We start from the raw sequence: 16,744 nt of genomic DNA on the forward strand, positions 1-16,744 counted from the left end.
TTGTTGATTGAAGAAATTGAAAATAAAAAAAAGCAAAAAAGCAAAAACAAAACAAATTGAATAGAAAAAAACCAAAACCACATTGAAGTGCAATAACATCACCTATTAACTTACAGAATAGAAATTGTGGTAATAAACTATTTTAATGATGATGAGAAATGAGATTAAGAAAATGATAGAAGGCACATGGAATCACATGATTGTCCATTGGATGATGAAACCCAAGTCATGTTTTGGGACGTAATTTCTAAAGTTGGGCCTCAAAATTGATGACTTGAATGAGACCTCAATAGTAAAACTTGCCTTCAATAATCCATTTTCAACACTAATTCGTTAACACCTTTTATTTTCACTCTACAACTCATTTTATTAATTTTATATTCAATAATTTAATTTATTTTTTAATTAAGAAACTTAAATCAGTATGTTATTATTATTTACGGTTGTTAAATAGTGGTTTCAAAATATCTTTTCCCCTTTTCATAGCATATCAATAATAGTATGCTATTATTGATATTTTTGTACTGAAAGATGGACATTGGAATGAATATGCACAATCTTCGAAACTGTATATTTGTGGTGTTGTGGATCCATTTCCATTATAAACCTGTAAGATGCTTGAGGATACGAGACTCTCTGATGTCATAAATTAAGTACGATTATACATTATAAAAAAAAATATGAGATAAAGTTAATTTTAGAAATTAAAATAATTAATTATTATTTAATTAAATTAAAAATAATTTTATAAATTAAAAAAATTATTGATATCTAAAGTAGTTTTTATTATTAATAAAAAGTTATAAAATAATTTTTAAATTAGTATCTAACCATTACTTACTAAGTTTTAATTATTAATTATTTTATATTTTATATTAGTCTCTATTAATTTTTTAAAAACTAATTTATAATCTAAAATATTAGTAATTATAATCTTAGTAGTTAATTTAGATATTAATTTAAAAATTATTTTATAAATTTTTATTAATCATATAAATTATTTTAGATATTAATAATTTTTTAATTTTTAAAATATTTTTTTTTACAAAAATTTTTTATATCAGATATCATTATAGTACTTAACATCTCAATTAAACTGATATTTCAAGTAACAATAATCATTTGTCAAAAAAATATATTATTAAAAAAATGAAAAATAAAAAAATATAAATATATGAAAAAATTAAACCAAAATTTATGTATTAACAAAATAATATTTAATTTAATCTGTCTAATTATTTTTTATTTAAAGTTAATTATTATTTAATAATTTGTTTATAATGATAAATATGTAATGATGACGATTGGAGATTGTGATGTGATAAGATTTGATATTTCTAGGAATGCTTTTAATAGGACAAAAGTCGACCAAAAAAAGCATTTGATTAAAATATTAACATTGAATAGAGAAATTTGATTAATATCTCCTTTACATTTACAATACTTTAATCTTCCTTGTTAAAGTGTTATAAAGATAAAATATTGACCATTAATTATATAAAAAAAAACTAAAGACATGATTAGGGAGAAACATAAAACAGAAAAGGAAAAAAAACAATTTGATAAATAAATCACAAATAGTAAATATTAGGAATAAAATATGATGAAAATAAAGAAGAAGTTAAATAATATATAAAGAAAATTTAAAAATTTGAGATTAAAAATAATGTTCCAGTATTTTATACAGATTAACTTATTGATATCAGATATTTCAGTTATTGGATAAACTTGTAAACTATAAGGAATATTTATAACGTTTACTAAATGTAAAAGATTTTGAATTTACATATTATAATTTAGTTATATTTAAAATGTTACTGTTGGTGGGTGTGACGGAAGATGGGAAGTTGCAGTGTCCTAGTTGCCCACTTTACGGAACTTGCACCCTTAAAAAACTACATCTAATTACTATCTATGCTTCCTTGTTAAATTAGATTCAGACTTACCAAAACATTGCATACCATAACACACAATGATGCATATATGTACCAAAAAATCACGAGATGCACACATGTAGATCCAAATGCAATGCATTTTCCACTGCCAGGGACAACCAATTAACCATTCAAACTTCCCAACACCTTTCCTAACTTTTCTTACTGTTGTTCTTATGGAGATGAAATTTATAGAACTATTGAAGTCTTCTTCTCCTTCTTTCGGTCGGTCAGGTTGTTGGGTGATGAACTCGGATTCTTCTCGTCCTTTTGCTTCTCCTTCGGCACTCGATCTCGGATGAACACCGGATGGTGGGGTACCTGCGAAGACACTCCGACACTCAAGTTAGTAAAGCGGTTGATCAGTACTCTGGTAGGTGAATAGTAATAAATGACGTACCTTTCTTCTTAGGATGTGTGCTATTTATATTATTCTAATGAACCTACCTTGTTGGGCCTGTTTACTGGAGTGGATCTTGCTTAGGGTTGTATTACATAATTCTTAATGACGGATTAACTTCACTGACCTTGGTTTGAGCATTAACAGTAGTATGGGTCGGTTGGGCCGGCCGTGATTCTACTGGTCTCGGCCAAACTTACCTGACTTCGGCTAAGTTTCTTAGGGCTTGGTCGCCTCGACCAAAACTATCGGGACTCGGCCAAAACTATTGGGACTCAGCCAGATTCTCCTGATCTCGGACAACCAGGTGGGTCTTGGTTAGGGAATCCACATGTCGGTCTCGCCCATACCGGTATACCTACTATGTCTACAAATATTTTTACACTACCACATGAAACTAGTATATAATTAAATATAAATCTTATTTTCTAAATCGATTTTATAAAATTAAATTAAATTTAAAATTTATTTCTTAATACAATATCAGAGTTATTTAAAATTTATCTCGATAAAATTTATTAAATTAGTCTTATCAAACTACTAGCTATCAGACCACTTATAAATATATAATTTCATGTCCAGTCCAGTCCCCTTCTTAAAATAATATTACAGTTAATTAAAAATTGTTTTAACAAAATTTATTAATATTATCAAACTGTTGAGTTATAAATATATAGTTCCAACCCACCTCTTAATATATATCATAAATTTCTACATGTGAATTTTGTTTATATGTAAATATATATGTTAAAAGTTCAATTTCTAAAAAAGAATAAAAAGTTTGATTTTAACTCTTGTGAATTTTTAAAGTATGGTAAGTGGCTTTTTCCCTCTTTACAAAAGAATTTAAAGTTCAATTTTGACTCTTATAAAAGCTAAAGTAATTCCTTTTTTAAAATAATAAACTTTTAACCTTTTTTCTTAAAGCATGAAACTCGCATAATACATTATGATAACATGAAATATTTTTAAAAAATAATGTATTTCTTAATAAAAATTATCGATATAGACATATTTTTTTAAAATTACATAAATGGATAAATTATGTCTGAAAAATATGATTTCAAAGACCCCTTGTTTTCCAAACGCGACTTCAAATGAAACTGTGTTTTGGTATTATAATTTTTAAAAATTGTATTTTAGATACACAACTTTAATTTTTTATTTTTATGGAAGTCCTACGTACTATCAACTACTTCTTTCAATCTTTCTAGTTATATATATATATATATATATATATATATATATATATATATATATATATATATATATATATATTCTCAGAAGCAGTGCTCTTAATATTTTTTTCTTTCAAAATGCACACTTCTCTATTTCTTTATTTCTTTATTTTTTTTAAAATTTTATATGAACATATATATTTCTTAAATTAGTTTTTAATAATTAAATTAATGGACTTTTTTTTATTTTTTTCATGTTTTTTAAATTTTTACATTATAGTTTTTTATTTTTATTTTGAGATATTTATTTTAATAATTTAAATTTAATATTTTTTATATTTTAAAATATTTTTTTTTGAATAATTTGATTAATACATTTTTTAAATCTTATAAATTTTTTATGTCAACATTTTTCTAATTTTGAGATATTTTTTAATAATTTGATTAATGAAGTAAAATTAAAAATTTCTAATTTTGTACCTTTTAATTTTTTTTTGCTTTTTTCAACTCTTTATATAAATATTTCTTATTTAAAGTTTTTCTAAAAAAATTTATTATTAAAATTTATATGTGATTCTTATTTATTATATATATTATATGAATATTTTGAAAAAAATGATAATATTTTATATTTAAGTTTAATTTATTGATGAAATAATTTAAACAAATTTGAAAATAAAAAAGTTATTTATTTGAAAATTATTAAAAGTTGTACACGATTTGACTTTGAAGTGGTTCTAACAAAACATGTGTTTATTATTTTTATCACTATAAGAAAATCATTAATAGAAACTAAATTTAGAGACAAAAAATAATTTGGTGGTATAGTGACTAAATTAGAGAGACCATTTTAAAGACAAAAAAAAAAATTTAGTTTTTAAATTAGTTTTTATTATTGTTAAACGATTTCTAAATTGATATCTAGTTTAACTACATTTTAACTACCAATTATTTAGATTCTAAATTTGGTAGCAAAATCCTTGATCCCTACCAACTAATTATTTTTTGTCCCTAAATTAATTTATATTTCATGATTTTCCTGACTGTATAGTTTTTTAACGATTTACCCATTTCAATAAGTTTAAATAAAAATTTCACCGTTTTAGTAAAACAATCCTAGCATGAGTAATATGAATGAGATGTGATTAAAAATGTTATAATATAACGCATTTTGAATATTGAAATAAAAAACAATACTTGACAAGATACATTAAAGAAACAAACTTAAATTTCTAAGTATTTATATATTCTCATATAAAAATCTTTAAACTAAAAGAAAGAATCAAACTTAAACTTCTAATTTATACATATACATTATCACCTTTATCCAACTTAACTTTTTTATTAGATATAAAATATTTATAAAATAGAAAAATAATATAATTAATTTAAATAAAGTGTTTATGGTTATTAATTTACAATACAAAATAATACTACACTTTTAGTCTATTCATCCATCATGGTAAGGAGGATTTTGGAAATAATTATTATAAAAATGAATAAATTTACTAGTTAGTGGACCAGCCCAATAAAAAGTTTTTTTTTTAATAACTAATTTAATTTCGTTTGTAAATTTTTAAATTGAGTCTAAAAGCATGATAAATGAGTTTTTTTTTTCTTTGCAAGAAGAATGAAAAGTTAAATTTTAACTCAAAATTTGATTTTATTCTTTATGAAACTGAAAGTTGGATTGTAGTACTTAATTCATCATTTCTAATATGGTGATAGTTTTAAAAACATTAATCTAATACTATTTTTCTTTATATTTAAACACATCATTCAATAGTTTTTAATCTGTTGATAGTTTTAGCAATATTTTGTAGTAAATAAGTGAAATGGTTAGTTATGAAGTTAGGGTTTATGGGCTAACATGAGTTATGGGTTCAAGTTTCACCTCAATAATTTTTTTATACAGAACATAACCTTAATAAGTTTGATGAAAAAAAACAATATTTTCTACTCTCCTCAGTACATATTAATGCCAAAATAATTTCTATAAAATAACTGTCATTTTAAAACTATTGTTTTGTCAACTGTATAATTGATGTTATTGCTGTGCTGATATAATTTGGATGAAGAATGAGGAAATGATATTATAGTTGATGAAGCTTAATCTTATAACAGCAGTGACAGAACAAACTACAGGGTAAACAGATTTTCATATTGCTTACATTCAAAGGCCTTTGTTAGCACTTGGAGACCATTGCATTGAAATTTTCAGAGCAAAATTTGGAAACATAAATTTGATTAAACTCAATTGAGAGAGAGAGAGAGAGATATATACAAAATTTGAAGACATCACTTGGGATGCAATTGGATTAAGGAGAATCTCCAGAACAAAATGAATGGAGGAGACCTGATATTATTGCTCCTATCTATCTATGAACTAGGAAACTCAAAATGGCCAATGTTGAATTGGTCAATTTGATGAAACCATTTCTGGTTTTTGAAGAACTAATCAATTAAGAGAAGAAGTTAGAGTGATGAAGTAATGTTCAGTGCATGGAATAGTGAGACCACCCATTGGGTGGTTGAATCCGAATTCTTCTTCAGCCCAATCCAACAAGTCTCTGAACAAAGGGTGGCTTAGGTAAGATATTGGAATCACAAACCTCTTATGGTTCTCTCCAACGTACACTGCCAAGTGCCCTTTTGGAACATCAGCAACAGCAGAAGCCATTTTGATTCTTTGTGAAAGTGTTCTCTGAAGTTTGTGCTTGGCATTGGCTATCCCCACAAATCTGTTACCAGTTTTCATGATGGAGAAGGGTAGATAGGAACCAAAGTGTGAAGATATTAAAGTGATAAAAATGTTTGATGGTAGAATTAGATTAAACTTGGTTGGAATTGGTATCAGAAGAAAAAGCAGAGATGTGTATATATAGGGTGAAGGCATGCACTAACTAAATAGCTTGATAAGTATGATGTGAGGAATGTCTAGAAACATGTCAGGTGAAGGATTTGGGGTATCTTCACATGAGTGTGCCTAATCCAGACCAGAACATGAGGACCCACTAAATTTTGGAGCCAGAAAAAAAAGTGTGGCACCAGTTGAAAGTTGTACACTACTTGCTGATTATTGTTTCATGCTTTGAACGAATAATGCTTTGGCCCTTTTTATTCTAGGCACGTTCTTGACATGAAATGCCAACATGAATTGGAAAATATGTTGAACTGGTCAGACCTATTCAAAAGGGGCTTTGAATTTAGACTGCTGCTCTTTACTGGCATTTTCTTGTCATCACTAGACACCTTCTGTTGTGTTCAACTCATAATAGATAACCCTATCTACTTGCTTCACATAATTTTGGGATTAGGCTAAACTAATCCATCTTTTAATTTGGTCCAAATTGACTTAATCTGATCAATTTAATCTTTTCTTAAAAACCCTCATCCCAAATAGTAGATGCAATGTCAAATCTATATAATGAAATACCATCATCCGATTCTCACCAACCTAATATGTTGGATTAATTCAAGCAGAGAAACTTTATTTCTAAACTAGATCAGACTCAATTCAATGACCCATTGTAGAGATTGATTTGGTCCTTTGAAAGCAAATGGTAAAGAGAATTAAAATGAAATGATTTTCTTTTTTAAAGATCTCACATCCACAAAAAAATTAAGATATTTCGTAGTTTCATAATATATAAGTGTAAACTTTATAAATTAATTTTATGAGATTGAGTTAGGTTTAAAATACACTTCTTAATATTATTAATTTATTAACTACTGAATAATCTATATATATAATTTGGTTGATGAATAATTTTTATTAACAGATTTAGTTAATTTTGTATTTGGATAATATATAAGTAGATGTAAATCTCATCTTATAAATTGATTTTATGAGATTGAGTTAAGTTTAAAATTCACTCCTTAATATCATTAATTTATTAACTACCGAATAATCTATATATGTAATTTGGTTGATGAATAATTTTTATTAACAGATTTAGCTAATTTTGTGTGTGGGATATGTTCTTTCAACCATGTTTTTTTTTAAAAAAATAAAATAAATTTGAGATCTTACTTCATACTAATGAGTGAATAATTCATTTGACTTTAATAATAACTACCTTAAAAATATTCGTATGATTAGTTAATTATGTAAATTTTACATTAACAATGCATTAAAAATAATCCCTTTATATAAATTATATAAGCATATTAGATTACCGACATCGTTTACAAATATAATGAACAAGTGGAATAATTAATGGGTGAGCACTACGTCATTATTGGAACAAAGCCAAATAAAAGGTTTCAATTATTTGGTAGAAGGTTGGTTCGTGCATTAGACCCGCTACATTTGTTCATTTGCTAAACCAAGGATCACAACTTGTTTTCTACAGTTGCATAAACTGCAACATTTACTTCTCTTTTCTCCTTTTAGTTTACTTTCCTCTTTGTTAGGTTTTTTTACCCGAAAGAAAAACATAAGGTTTACGGGTTATGAATTTTTTTTCCGGAGAAGAAGCAATGAGGGTATTAAGGGAATAAATATCAACTATCTCTGTGTTAACAGTTGTAGTAAGATAGATGATGGAAGCTCTAGTGTCATGGACGAAGTTTGATGTTGCGTGTTAATGGATCGCTTGCCGATCTCGTTTTTAAAGTTTTGATTTCATATTAACACAGATTGTGGGAATCCTGAATAATTAGTTTATAAATAAATGAGAGCATTTATTATGAAAGGATGCCAATAATAAGGTCAGATACAGTAGAAATGGAAGCAAAGACTAGTATATATATACCAAGAAGACACAAGCAAAAATCAGATTATACACTAATTAAAAATACACTTATTCTTGATTACACTGAATGTTCTAGGTTTGAGACCGCCAATACTCTTGTCTGGAGCACGAGCATTATCCAAAATGATTGGGCGTAAAACATCTCTAGGTGGTTTTTTAAATTCTTCATCAAATCCTAGGACTCAACCTTGGAGAGGTGATGATTCAACCAATGAATCATGAATATTTTATATAAAAAATTAAGAAATCATTTTCAATCTAAAACGTTAAAACTAAATTTATTTTCATTCTATGTTATTAAACTCACACTTACAATCATAACACTTTTCGACTCACTTACAATCCTAACACTTTTCAATTTTAAAAAAATAACTTAAAATCGCAATGAGATATACACTCCATTACATCAAACACAACTTTCACGGTAGAAGTTTGCAATGTTTGGTGCAAGTAAAGTAGAGTAAAAGGCAAATTAGGTGTGGTAAAGTGCTTGTTATGCAAGTGGATTAGAGCAATAGATTTTGAAGTAGATTAAATAATGGAGATTTGATAAGAGTAATGGGAAATGGATAATTGGTTGGTTAGTTAGATGATGTTCACTTGAATATACTTTTAACCTATTCATTCTCCATTGAATTCATAAAGCATTCCAATAATAGAGGCACTGAAATGAAAACTCAAATCGTCCATGTGATTGCTCAAAAGTTGTTTTCAACACCGCACGTGAAATACTCCCACCACTATTCGACTACTGGACCCGATTTTTGGAAGTTCAAATACTTTAACATTTTATGTAACATTAGTTTACTTATGGTTAACCTTAAATACTATATTAATTGTTTCACCCATCACTATGTTGTATTTGTGAAACACCTCTAATAGCAAAAACATTATCAGGAATGGAAGACAAAATCGACAAGGAACGTGAAAGAAACTTTGTCATTTTATAATTCAATTCGCACTCCTTTTGACCTCACATAATAATCTCAAAAACAAAGTTTTTTTTTTTTTTTTTTAATCTACCACCAAAACTTCATTTTAGAGTGTGGTTTTTTTGCTATATAATTTTTCTACAAAATAGAAACATGTAGTCAATGAAGTTCTTTAATATTTGTCGAGCTGGCACAAAAGACAACTTCTTCCTGCACCTCTACAAATTTCTTCCTGCACCCCTTCACTTTCAAAAAAGACTGTTTTCCCCTTTAAAAAATGACTTTCAAATTCTTCTTTCCGAAATAATTCTGGAGCGTCTTATCCAGATTTATGAATTTTGGATTTATAAATCTGGAAATAAAAAAAAATGTTCCGGAAAAGATGTTCCAAAATGATTTTTTTGTCTTCCGAATTTTCTATTCTGAAAATATTCTTCGTTTATGGAACCACTATTTCGAAAACACCTAAAACTGTAAAGGATAATTTCGGTATTTTAAAGAATGCAGGGGTGTAGGAAGAAAAGTGTAGAGGTGCAAGAAAAAACAAACCAAAACAAAATTAGGCTGGAAAGTATCACGGGCCAGCCCCATTTCTGCATTGGGCCCATTGATATCTATATCCATTTATGCAGGAAATTGCTTCCTGCACCTGCATCCGTTGAATTTATAAAATTGTCCTTCATTATGGAATTGAAAATCCAGAATTAAAAAATACATCAAGGAAAAAAAATCTCGGAATATATTTTTGTGTTGGAAATGAAATTCCATAATAGAATTGGAAAATCAAAATCCTATTTCAGAAAAACCGGAGTAAACTTTTCAGAATCTCTTTATGGAATTTCTAGAACAAGATTTCGGAAACAGAATTTCTAGAACATAAATATGAGGAGGTACAACATATTAAAATTTCCAGAACATCTCTTTAAGGCAGCTGCGGCATGGTGCAACAAGGGAGGGTATTTTAATCTTTTTCCATTAGTATGAGGAGGTAGTAATCATGGGGTGCACGAAGAAAAAGTCCAAATTCATACACATTCTTTTAACTTCTAAGTGGATATAGATATCTAGGGATTGTGCTATTGCTAACTGAACTAAAATACATTATTTTTCACATGGTGTTCTCAATTTTTTCTTTTTTAATTATGAAATGGTTACCGTTTAAGATGTCCTTAAAAAAAAATGGAACCTCCAGCTTCACTTAATTCTTCATCTTTGATAAAATACATTCTTGATAGTACCATTTGATCCTTCAAGCCTATGTTTCTCACCAGACTGACTCCATTTGGATTACTCTTAATGAATCATTTTTGTATCCAAGAGTTCTAAAACCTTCGGCTTAGCATAGATAGAGATAGTCATGGTTGCAGTCACAAACAAGTCAAGTCCTTAGCATTTTGAAAGCATAAAGTTCTTCTTATTCAAGTCTTTTTCAAATCATTCTCTTGATCTGCAATGGTTTCTGTTTGCCTGGTTTTCAAAAATGCAGTGATGTCCCAAAGGGCTATCTATCAGTTTATGTAGCAAAAAACCAATCGAAGTGGTTTGTGATTCCTATATCATATTTGAACCAACCTTCAATCAAATACCTGCTGATTGAAGTTGAACAAGAATTTGGATTTGACAATAAAATGGACGCAACAACAATCCCTAGTAGAGATGATATCTTCCTAGATGCTTCTAGGTTGAAAAGGTCATTAAAGAGAAGATTGAAATGTACATGATCAATGACTAGTTCAACCTAGTAGAACTCCATGATCAATTTTGTGCATAGACATGGTAAGACATTTGTAAATTTTAACAATCTTGTTTGTTGTCCTTCCTAGAGAATGGGAAAGATTCACTCAGACAGAAACTTAGAAACACAGTTGCACGTTTCTCATTCTGGTTCTGTTTCTTTCATAAACTTTCCCATGATCCTTTTATTTCAAGTTGTTAGGTTAGGTACATGCTGTCTATTTCCTTTGGCAGATTTGCAGGATCATAGTTTTACTAGTGCATGAATCTGGTGAATGATCACTTCAGGAGTCCTGTGTTGATGATCTTCATGTAGTATTAGTGCTTGCTTCTTTATATTGATATGTTTGAGAACACAGGAATCTACCTTTCTTTTTCTTGAATTTTTAAAATGATTATTCAGATTCATGATGAAAAGCCATCTTTTTGATTGGATAAGTTGGACAAAATTGCTAATGATCTGAGTGCCATAATGAGAGATACATGAATCTAAATCCTAAAACCTCTGTATTGCATATGTTTACAAGTAACTTTTATTGTATATATCAATATGCATGAAAATAATTCTGGCATAAGTAAATTTTCGGGGAACTTGTAGAGTGTGTGCATTCAAGAAAAAATTCAAAAGTCTCACATTAAGAGTTATGTCATATGCATAGACTTGCCCTTACATCCAACCATGATTGTTTACCAATGATGTAGAGTTGTACCTTTTCAGGAGATGCTTCAGGAGTTGTATGTCTCTATGTTCAGCTCAAAAACTTACGATGGAATGCAATAGGGCTGCTGTAACGAAAATGTCTATTATCAAGTTTGGCCAATATCTCCAAAAGATTAACTGCATTTAATCCCTACTAAAAGATAATAGGTTAGCTGGTGTATGTCAATTGAAATTTGATAATGATACTATATCATTTGTACGTATCAGAATAAATTGACATTGGACAAAAGCAAAAAAGTGGTTTTGCAATATCTTGTGTTAACATTCTCATTCAAGTCAAAATTTCCAAGTTCAGTTGGATTACACAAGGAAAAATACAGCATAACAAAATTCATAATAAAAGAAAGTTCTTTCTCTACAAATTTGGCTCAACCAATCTATCTGAGCTCCATTATAACATGATTTACAGCTCTGTCAAGAGAAGTGAGGTTTAGAAACTCATCCTCCTTGCATGGAAATGTAAGACCACCAGCTGGATGATCATATCCAAACTCTTCTTTTGCTCGACTTACCAATTCTTGAAAATAAGGTTGATCTAAGAAAGATTCTGGAATCACAAACGGCCGCATCTTATCTCTAACATAGATTGCAAGATGGCCTTTTGGGATTTCAAGTCCCTTGAAGTTGATTTGGCTGCAGAAAATGATGGCTGTCTAATAATACCTGGTATGAGGAAACCATTGTATTTTTTACTCTACAAACAAATAATATTCCGAGTATTGTCGAAAGGCTTGTATGAGAAAGAAATATTTTAATTGTGATGCTTGAGGATGTAAATGAATTGTGTTGCTTGAGCACAAAAAACAGTGTATATGTAGTCGCTCATGGATCCTCTGCATCTGCAATCCAATTCCTCCATTAGTGATTTTTTACAGCGCTATGAACAGTTCTATTGAGGGACAAGGGATCAAATGGTGTTGTCATCGAGATTTATTCCAAGGATTAGGAAGATAAATGGGAGTGTATACCATACCCCACCTTCTGAGATAATGGCCAACATATTTACCCACTTGAACTTAAATACATCAACAATGGTGAAATGTAATGCTTGTTCATTCATTGAGCTGTAGCTATTTCATTGCTAGACATGCTTTAGACATCACCCATGTTTCTTTGAAGAAGATATATAAAATATATAAGTGGCAAGAAACAAGCTGTAAACCTTGAGACTTGACCATAGCTGATTGCAGCTTTGAAACAGCGTTTGGAGATAAGAAGAGAACCAACATTGAATACTTGATCACGAGGCACTATGGACCACATTTTTTATGTACATCAAATTCTAGGCAAACATCGTGTGTAATTTGCATAAATAAAGTTTGTGGCTACTACTGTGTCAACATGATCAGTTAGTTTTCCTTTTTCACATATGCACGTTTTATTTTAAGTGGGGTAATCTGTTCCAGAAGGTGGGACTTGGTTATGTTATCTACTGCAACATGTTGCGTTGAATCAGTAGAAAGTCCTCTAAGACAACACCATATGCTTTGCCTCTCATTTGGTCCCATAACTCCAACTCATAGCCCTCTTTCACCAATAATCCAAGTAGCCTATGGTTTCTTGCATATCCTTTGATCTATGTATATATATTTGTTGCTAAGAGAACTTAGGACCAACACAAATCATTCACACCCTGAAGCATTCAAAGTTCATTTTAAAAGTCTTTTCTTAGACCATTCTCTTCTCCAGTCTCTAACACAATCAATATAGCAATGGGTTTTCGTTTACCTCTCATGAGAAGGACATTATTTGCTGGAAATCACACATCTTCAAAAGCGGTGGATGTACCAAAGGGCTATTTTGCAGTCTATGTTGGAGAGAAAATGAAGCGGTTTGTGATTCCTCTATCATACTTGAACCAACCTTCTTTCCGAGAATTGTTGAGTCAAGCTGAAGAGGAGTTTGGATATAATCATCCCATGGGTGGCCTTACAATTCCTTGCAGCGAAGATGCTTTCCAGCATATAACTTCATGCTTGAATGGGATATAAATCCCACACTTTAGAAGACTGACATAGATTAGGAGAGACATTTTGTACAGTAGAATTAACTATCTGAATGACAAATTAAGAGTATGCTCTGTCTCTTTTCTTGCATTATATCAATGAATTGCATTTTTCAAATGGCTTCTTCGTGTTTTCTGTCCATTAGTTAAAATGTTAATTTGTCCCTTGAATAAAAAATTACAAATCATGTGTAAGGCTGCTTGATCTAGGAAAACACTACAGTTGGCTGAACTAATAAATTTCAAAGCTGGAACAGAACATGCGATTACTTGTCAGGGAAGTGCAAGAGTATATTTCTTAGGAGTTAGGAAGATATAGAAAGATGATATACTCAGGGAGAAGTTAAATTAATTTTTTATAGACCAAAAATATGTATCTTTTTTTTTTCTTTCAAGATTATACATATGAAATCAAGATTTTTGAGGAGCATTGACCCAGATCATACATGAAGTGCCTTCTCTGCCTAGGTAGGTCCACAAGAACAATGACATTGGGGTGGTTTTTACAACAACAAAGGCTAATCCCAGTAGGTGAGATAAGTTATATGAATCACACAACGCTATTTAGCTACTTGTGTTAAAGGTCAACTATATTTCCACTGCAATTTTAAATTTCTCATGCTAAATAGTGCAATAACATCCAAGTGGAAATGAAAAAAAAAATCTCTAGGTGATTTGAGAAACCAAAATATCTATATTTACTAGCCTATAGGATATTTGACCAATCTCTTTAAAGATTTCCTTGTATCCAAGTAAGCTCACAAACTTTGGATTGGTTCTATCAACTGGATAATCATCTAGTCAGAGTAACTGAGCAAATCAATAGAAATCCAATTTTAATTTTGGTATCTTTTAGTTACAAGTAACAGTCTACACAACATTTCAAGTCCTGTGTTGTAGGGACTATACAATGGATGCTCCTTTGCACTATTTTTATTACGTGGAGGGTGAAACAGATACACATATCCCCACTACAGTAGACATTTATTTTACTGCTTTAGTCATCAGAAAGTGGTAGTTTATTAACTTGAAGAACCGAAGTATATGTTTTGAGACTGTCTGGATCATAAGAAGAAGGCCATTATATTGGTTATGCAATTATTTGCTTATTGGCTGTAAAGTTTCTTTCTGAAGTGCAACCAGGTTGGCATGGATTCTCAATTCTCAAATAATCCCTCACCAAAATCATGTAGGCAATATCATGTGACACCTCATTAGCCCTTGTCTCTCACTAGACCCCATCAAGCATCAAATTCCCCACCAACCATCGAGTTCATCAGAGAACCGATTTCACAGACTCGTATATCTATCTATATATACTCACAATGACATTCTCAAGCAATGCAAGTCAGTCACAAAGTATTCAAACATTTCTTTCACACACAAGCTCTTGCATTCTTTGGTATTGTTCTCTGTGCAATTCATCTAAAAAAACATGGGCTTCCGCTTACCCGGTATTAGAAGATCATCTTTTTCAGTGACCAAAGCAGCTTCCAAGGCTGTGGAGGTCCCCAAAGGCTATCTAGCAGTCTATGTCGGAGAGAAAATGAAGCGGTTTGTGATTCCTATTTCATACTTGAATCAACCTTTATTTCAAGAATTATTGAGCCAAGCTGAGGAAGAATTCGGGTATGACCATCCAATGGGTGGTATCACAATACCTTGCAGGGAAGATGCTTTCTTAGACATCACTTCTCGTTTGAATAGGCTATAAATCATATTGGAGGAGACTGACATAGAATAGTTGAGGCAAAGTGTACAGAAGACAATTTTATTCATTTATTATCCTTCTTTTGTAAGTGGAAAAAACCATCTAAGTGGGGTAATTATTAACAGAAATGTTATATTTCTATTTTGGTCAAGTTTCAATGAATTTTACCTATACACTTTCTCTGCCAAATTTTATTTATATTAACAGCCACTGTTATGTACATTCTCTTAAACGCACTTTTCTTCTCCCTATGCTGTTCTGCTGCTACTGTTGTACAGCTAAAGCAAATGTAAGTTTATCCTAACAGACCTGTCGTACAATAGTGCATGATCCATGCCCTTGAGCTTTTTCTTACAATAAATTTGTGATAATGTTGTCCTTTTAGAGGAGGGAGTTGTAGTGAGATGAATCGGAGTTAAAAACTTGAAAAATAAATTTGACAGTGTAAAATATGCACATACATATTTGAGGTGGTGTGGTAACAATAAATCCAATTTGTGTGGATAGATACATCCAGATGCTGTTTTGCTATACTATGTTGTGGATGGAAAACCTAAACTTAAATGGATAACTATTTATTAGATATAACAAGGGCTAATGATTTATTAATTCAATGATCTTGTGTTTGAACTAAATTGATCAGCCTGAATTCACACATTTACCTCACAACAACAAATTACTTGTACAATTAACTAAACACAGGAGTACAATTAGCATCCCAAGACATAATAACTAATAAATATGCACCCCCTAGGCATAATAACTATAAAAATATGATGATATCTTAAAAGTTTGAGTTGGTAGTACTTAGGGTGACTGAATGGTCAACCCGGCCTGTTTTGGCCCAATCGTCATTGACTAACTAAAAGTAGGGCGGATTGACTCTTAAGGTTATACGGACTAAAATTAGTAACTCGTCCCGCTAGAGGTGGATTGACGGGTTGACATGCTGAACCGCCACTTTTTTATTTTTATTTTTTTTAATTATTTTGTTTTAAATCTATTTACTTGGTTGTAGTTATTGATGTCACTTTTTTGGACAATAAAAATGTAAGGAAGAGTAATAAAATTGAATCAAACTTTAATATTATAATAAAAGAAGGTTTAATGCCTAACAAAATAAAGTAACTATTATCAATACTTTAATGAATAAAATGGTGTATAAAAAATTAATATAAATAAAGTTTTATATAAAACATTGACTACCACCAATATTAATTTTAAAAGCATGAAATTTCTCTTTAAAAGTGCCAAAGATAAAGAAGCCCCGCCTGTTTTTTTTTTATCAACAATAAACAAATATATATAAATGGACCACTTCAAGAATGATCCAACCCATTTACATAGAAACAAGGACACCCTAACAACATAA

The 16,744-nt window shown here is 29.9% G+C and overlaps 3 protein-coding genes across 3 annotated transcripts; 2 read left to right on the top strand and 1 right to left on the bottom strand.

The window, feature by feature from the left end:
- Positions 1–5,611: 5,611 nt before the first annotated feature.
- On the bottom strand, positions 5,612–6,315 carry LOC137822274 (auxin-induced protein 15A). Its single transcript, XM_068627163.2, has one exon. The coding sequence runs from the start codon at positions 6,268–6,270 to the stop codon at positions 5,971–5,973; it is 300 nt and encodes a 99-aa protein (XP_068483264.1). The 5' UTR covers positions 6,271–6,315; the 3' UTR covers positions 5,612–5,970.
- Positions 6,316–13,176: 6,861 nt separating this feature from the next.
- On the top strand, positions 13,177–13,779 carry LOC150022975 (auxin-induced protein 15A-like). Its single transcript, XM_090297507.1, has one exon. The coding sequence runs from the start codon at positions 13,369–13,371 to the stop codon at positions 13,645–13,647; it is 279 nt and encodes a 92-aa protein (XP_090153633.1). The 5' UTR covers positions 13,177–13,368; the 3' UTR covers positions 13,648–13,779.
- Positions 13,780–14,998: 1,219 nt separating this feature from the next.
- Positions 14,999–15,611, top strand: LOC137824246 (auxin-induced protein X10A). Its single transcript, XM_068629795.2, has one exon. The coding sequence runs from the start codon at positions 15,097–15,099 to the stop codon at positions 15,373–15,375; it is 279 nt and encodes a 92-aa protein (XP_068485896.1). The 5' UTR covers positions 14,999–15,096; the 3' UTR covers positions 15,376–15,611.
- Positions 15,612–16,744: the final 1,133 nt, after the last annotated feature.

Source organism: Phaseolus vulgaris, chromosome 11 (genome assembly GCF_051622355.1).
Source record: "Phaseolus vulgaris cultivar YP4 chromosome 11, ASM5162235v1, whole genome shotgun sequence".
NCBI lineage: Eukaryota > Viridiplantae > Streptophyta > Magnoliopsida > Fabales > Fabaceae > Phaseolus > Phaseolus vulgaris.

What these genes read in the sequence shown, in the direction of transcription:
- LOC137822274 (XM_068627163.2), bottom strand. Translation starts at nt 6,270, where the DNA reads ATGAAAACTGGTAACAGATTTGTGGGGATAGCCAATGCCAAGCACAAA.
- LOC150022975 (XM_090297507.1), top strand. Translation starts at nt 13,369, where the DNA reads ATGGGTTTTCGTTTACCTCTCATGAGAAGGACATTATTTGCTGGAAAT.
- LOC137824246 (XM_068629795.2), top strand. Translation starts at nt 15,097, where the DNA reads ATGGGCTTCCGCTTACCCGGTATTAGAAGATCATCTTTTTCAGTGACC.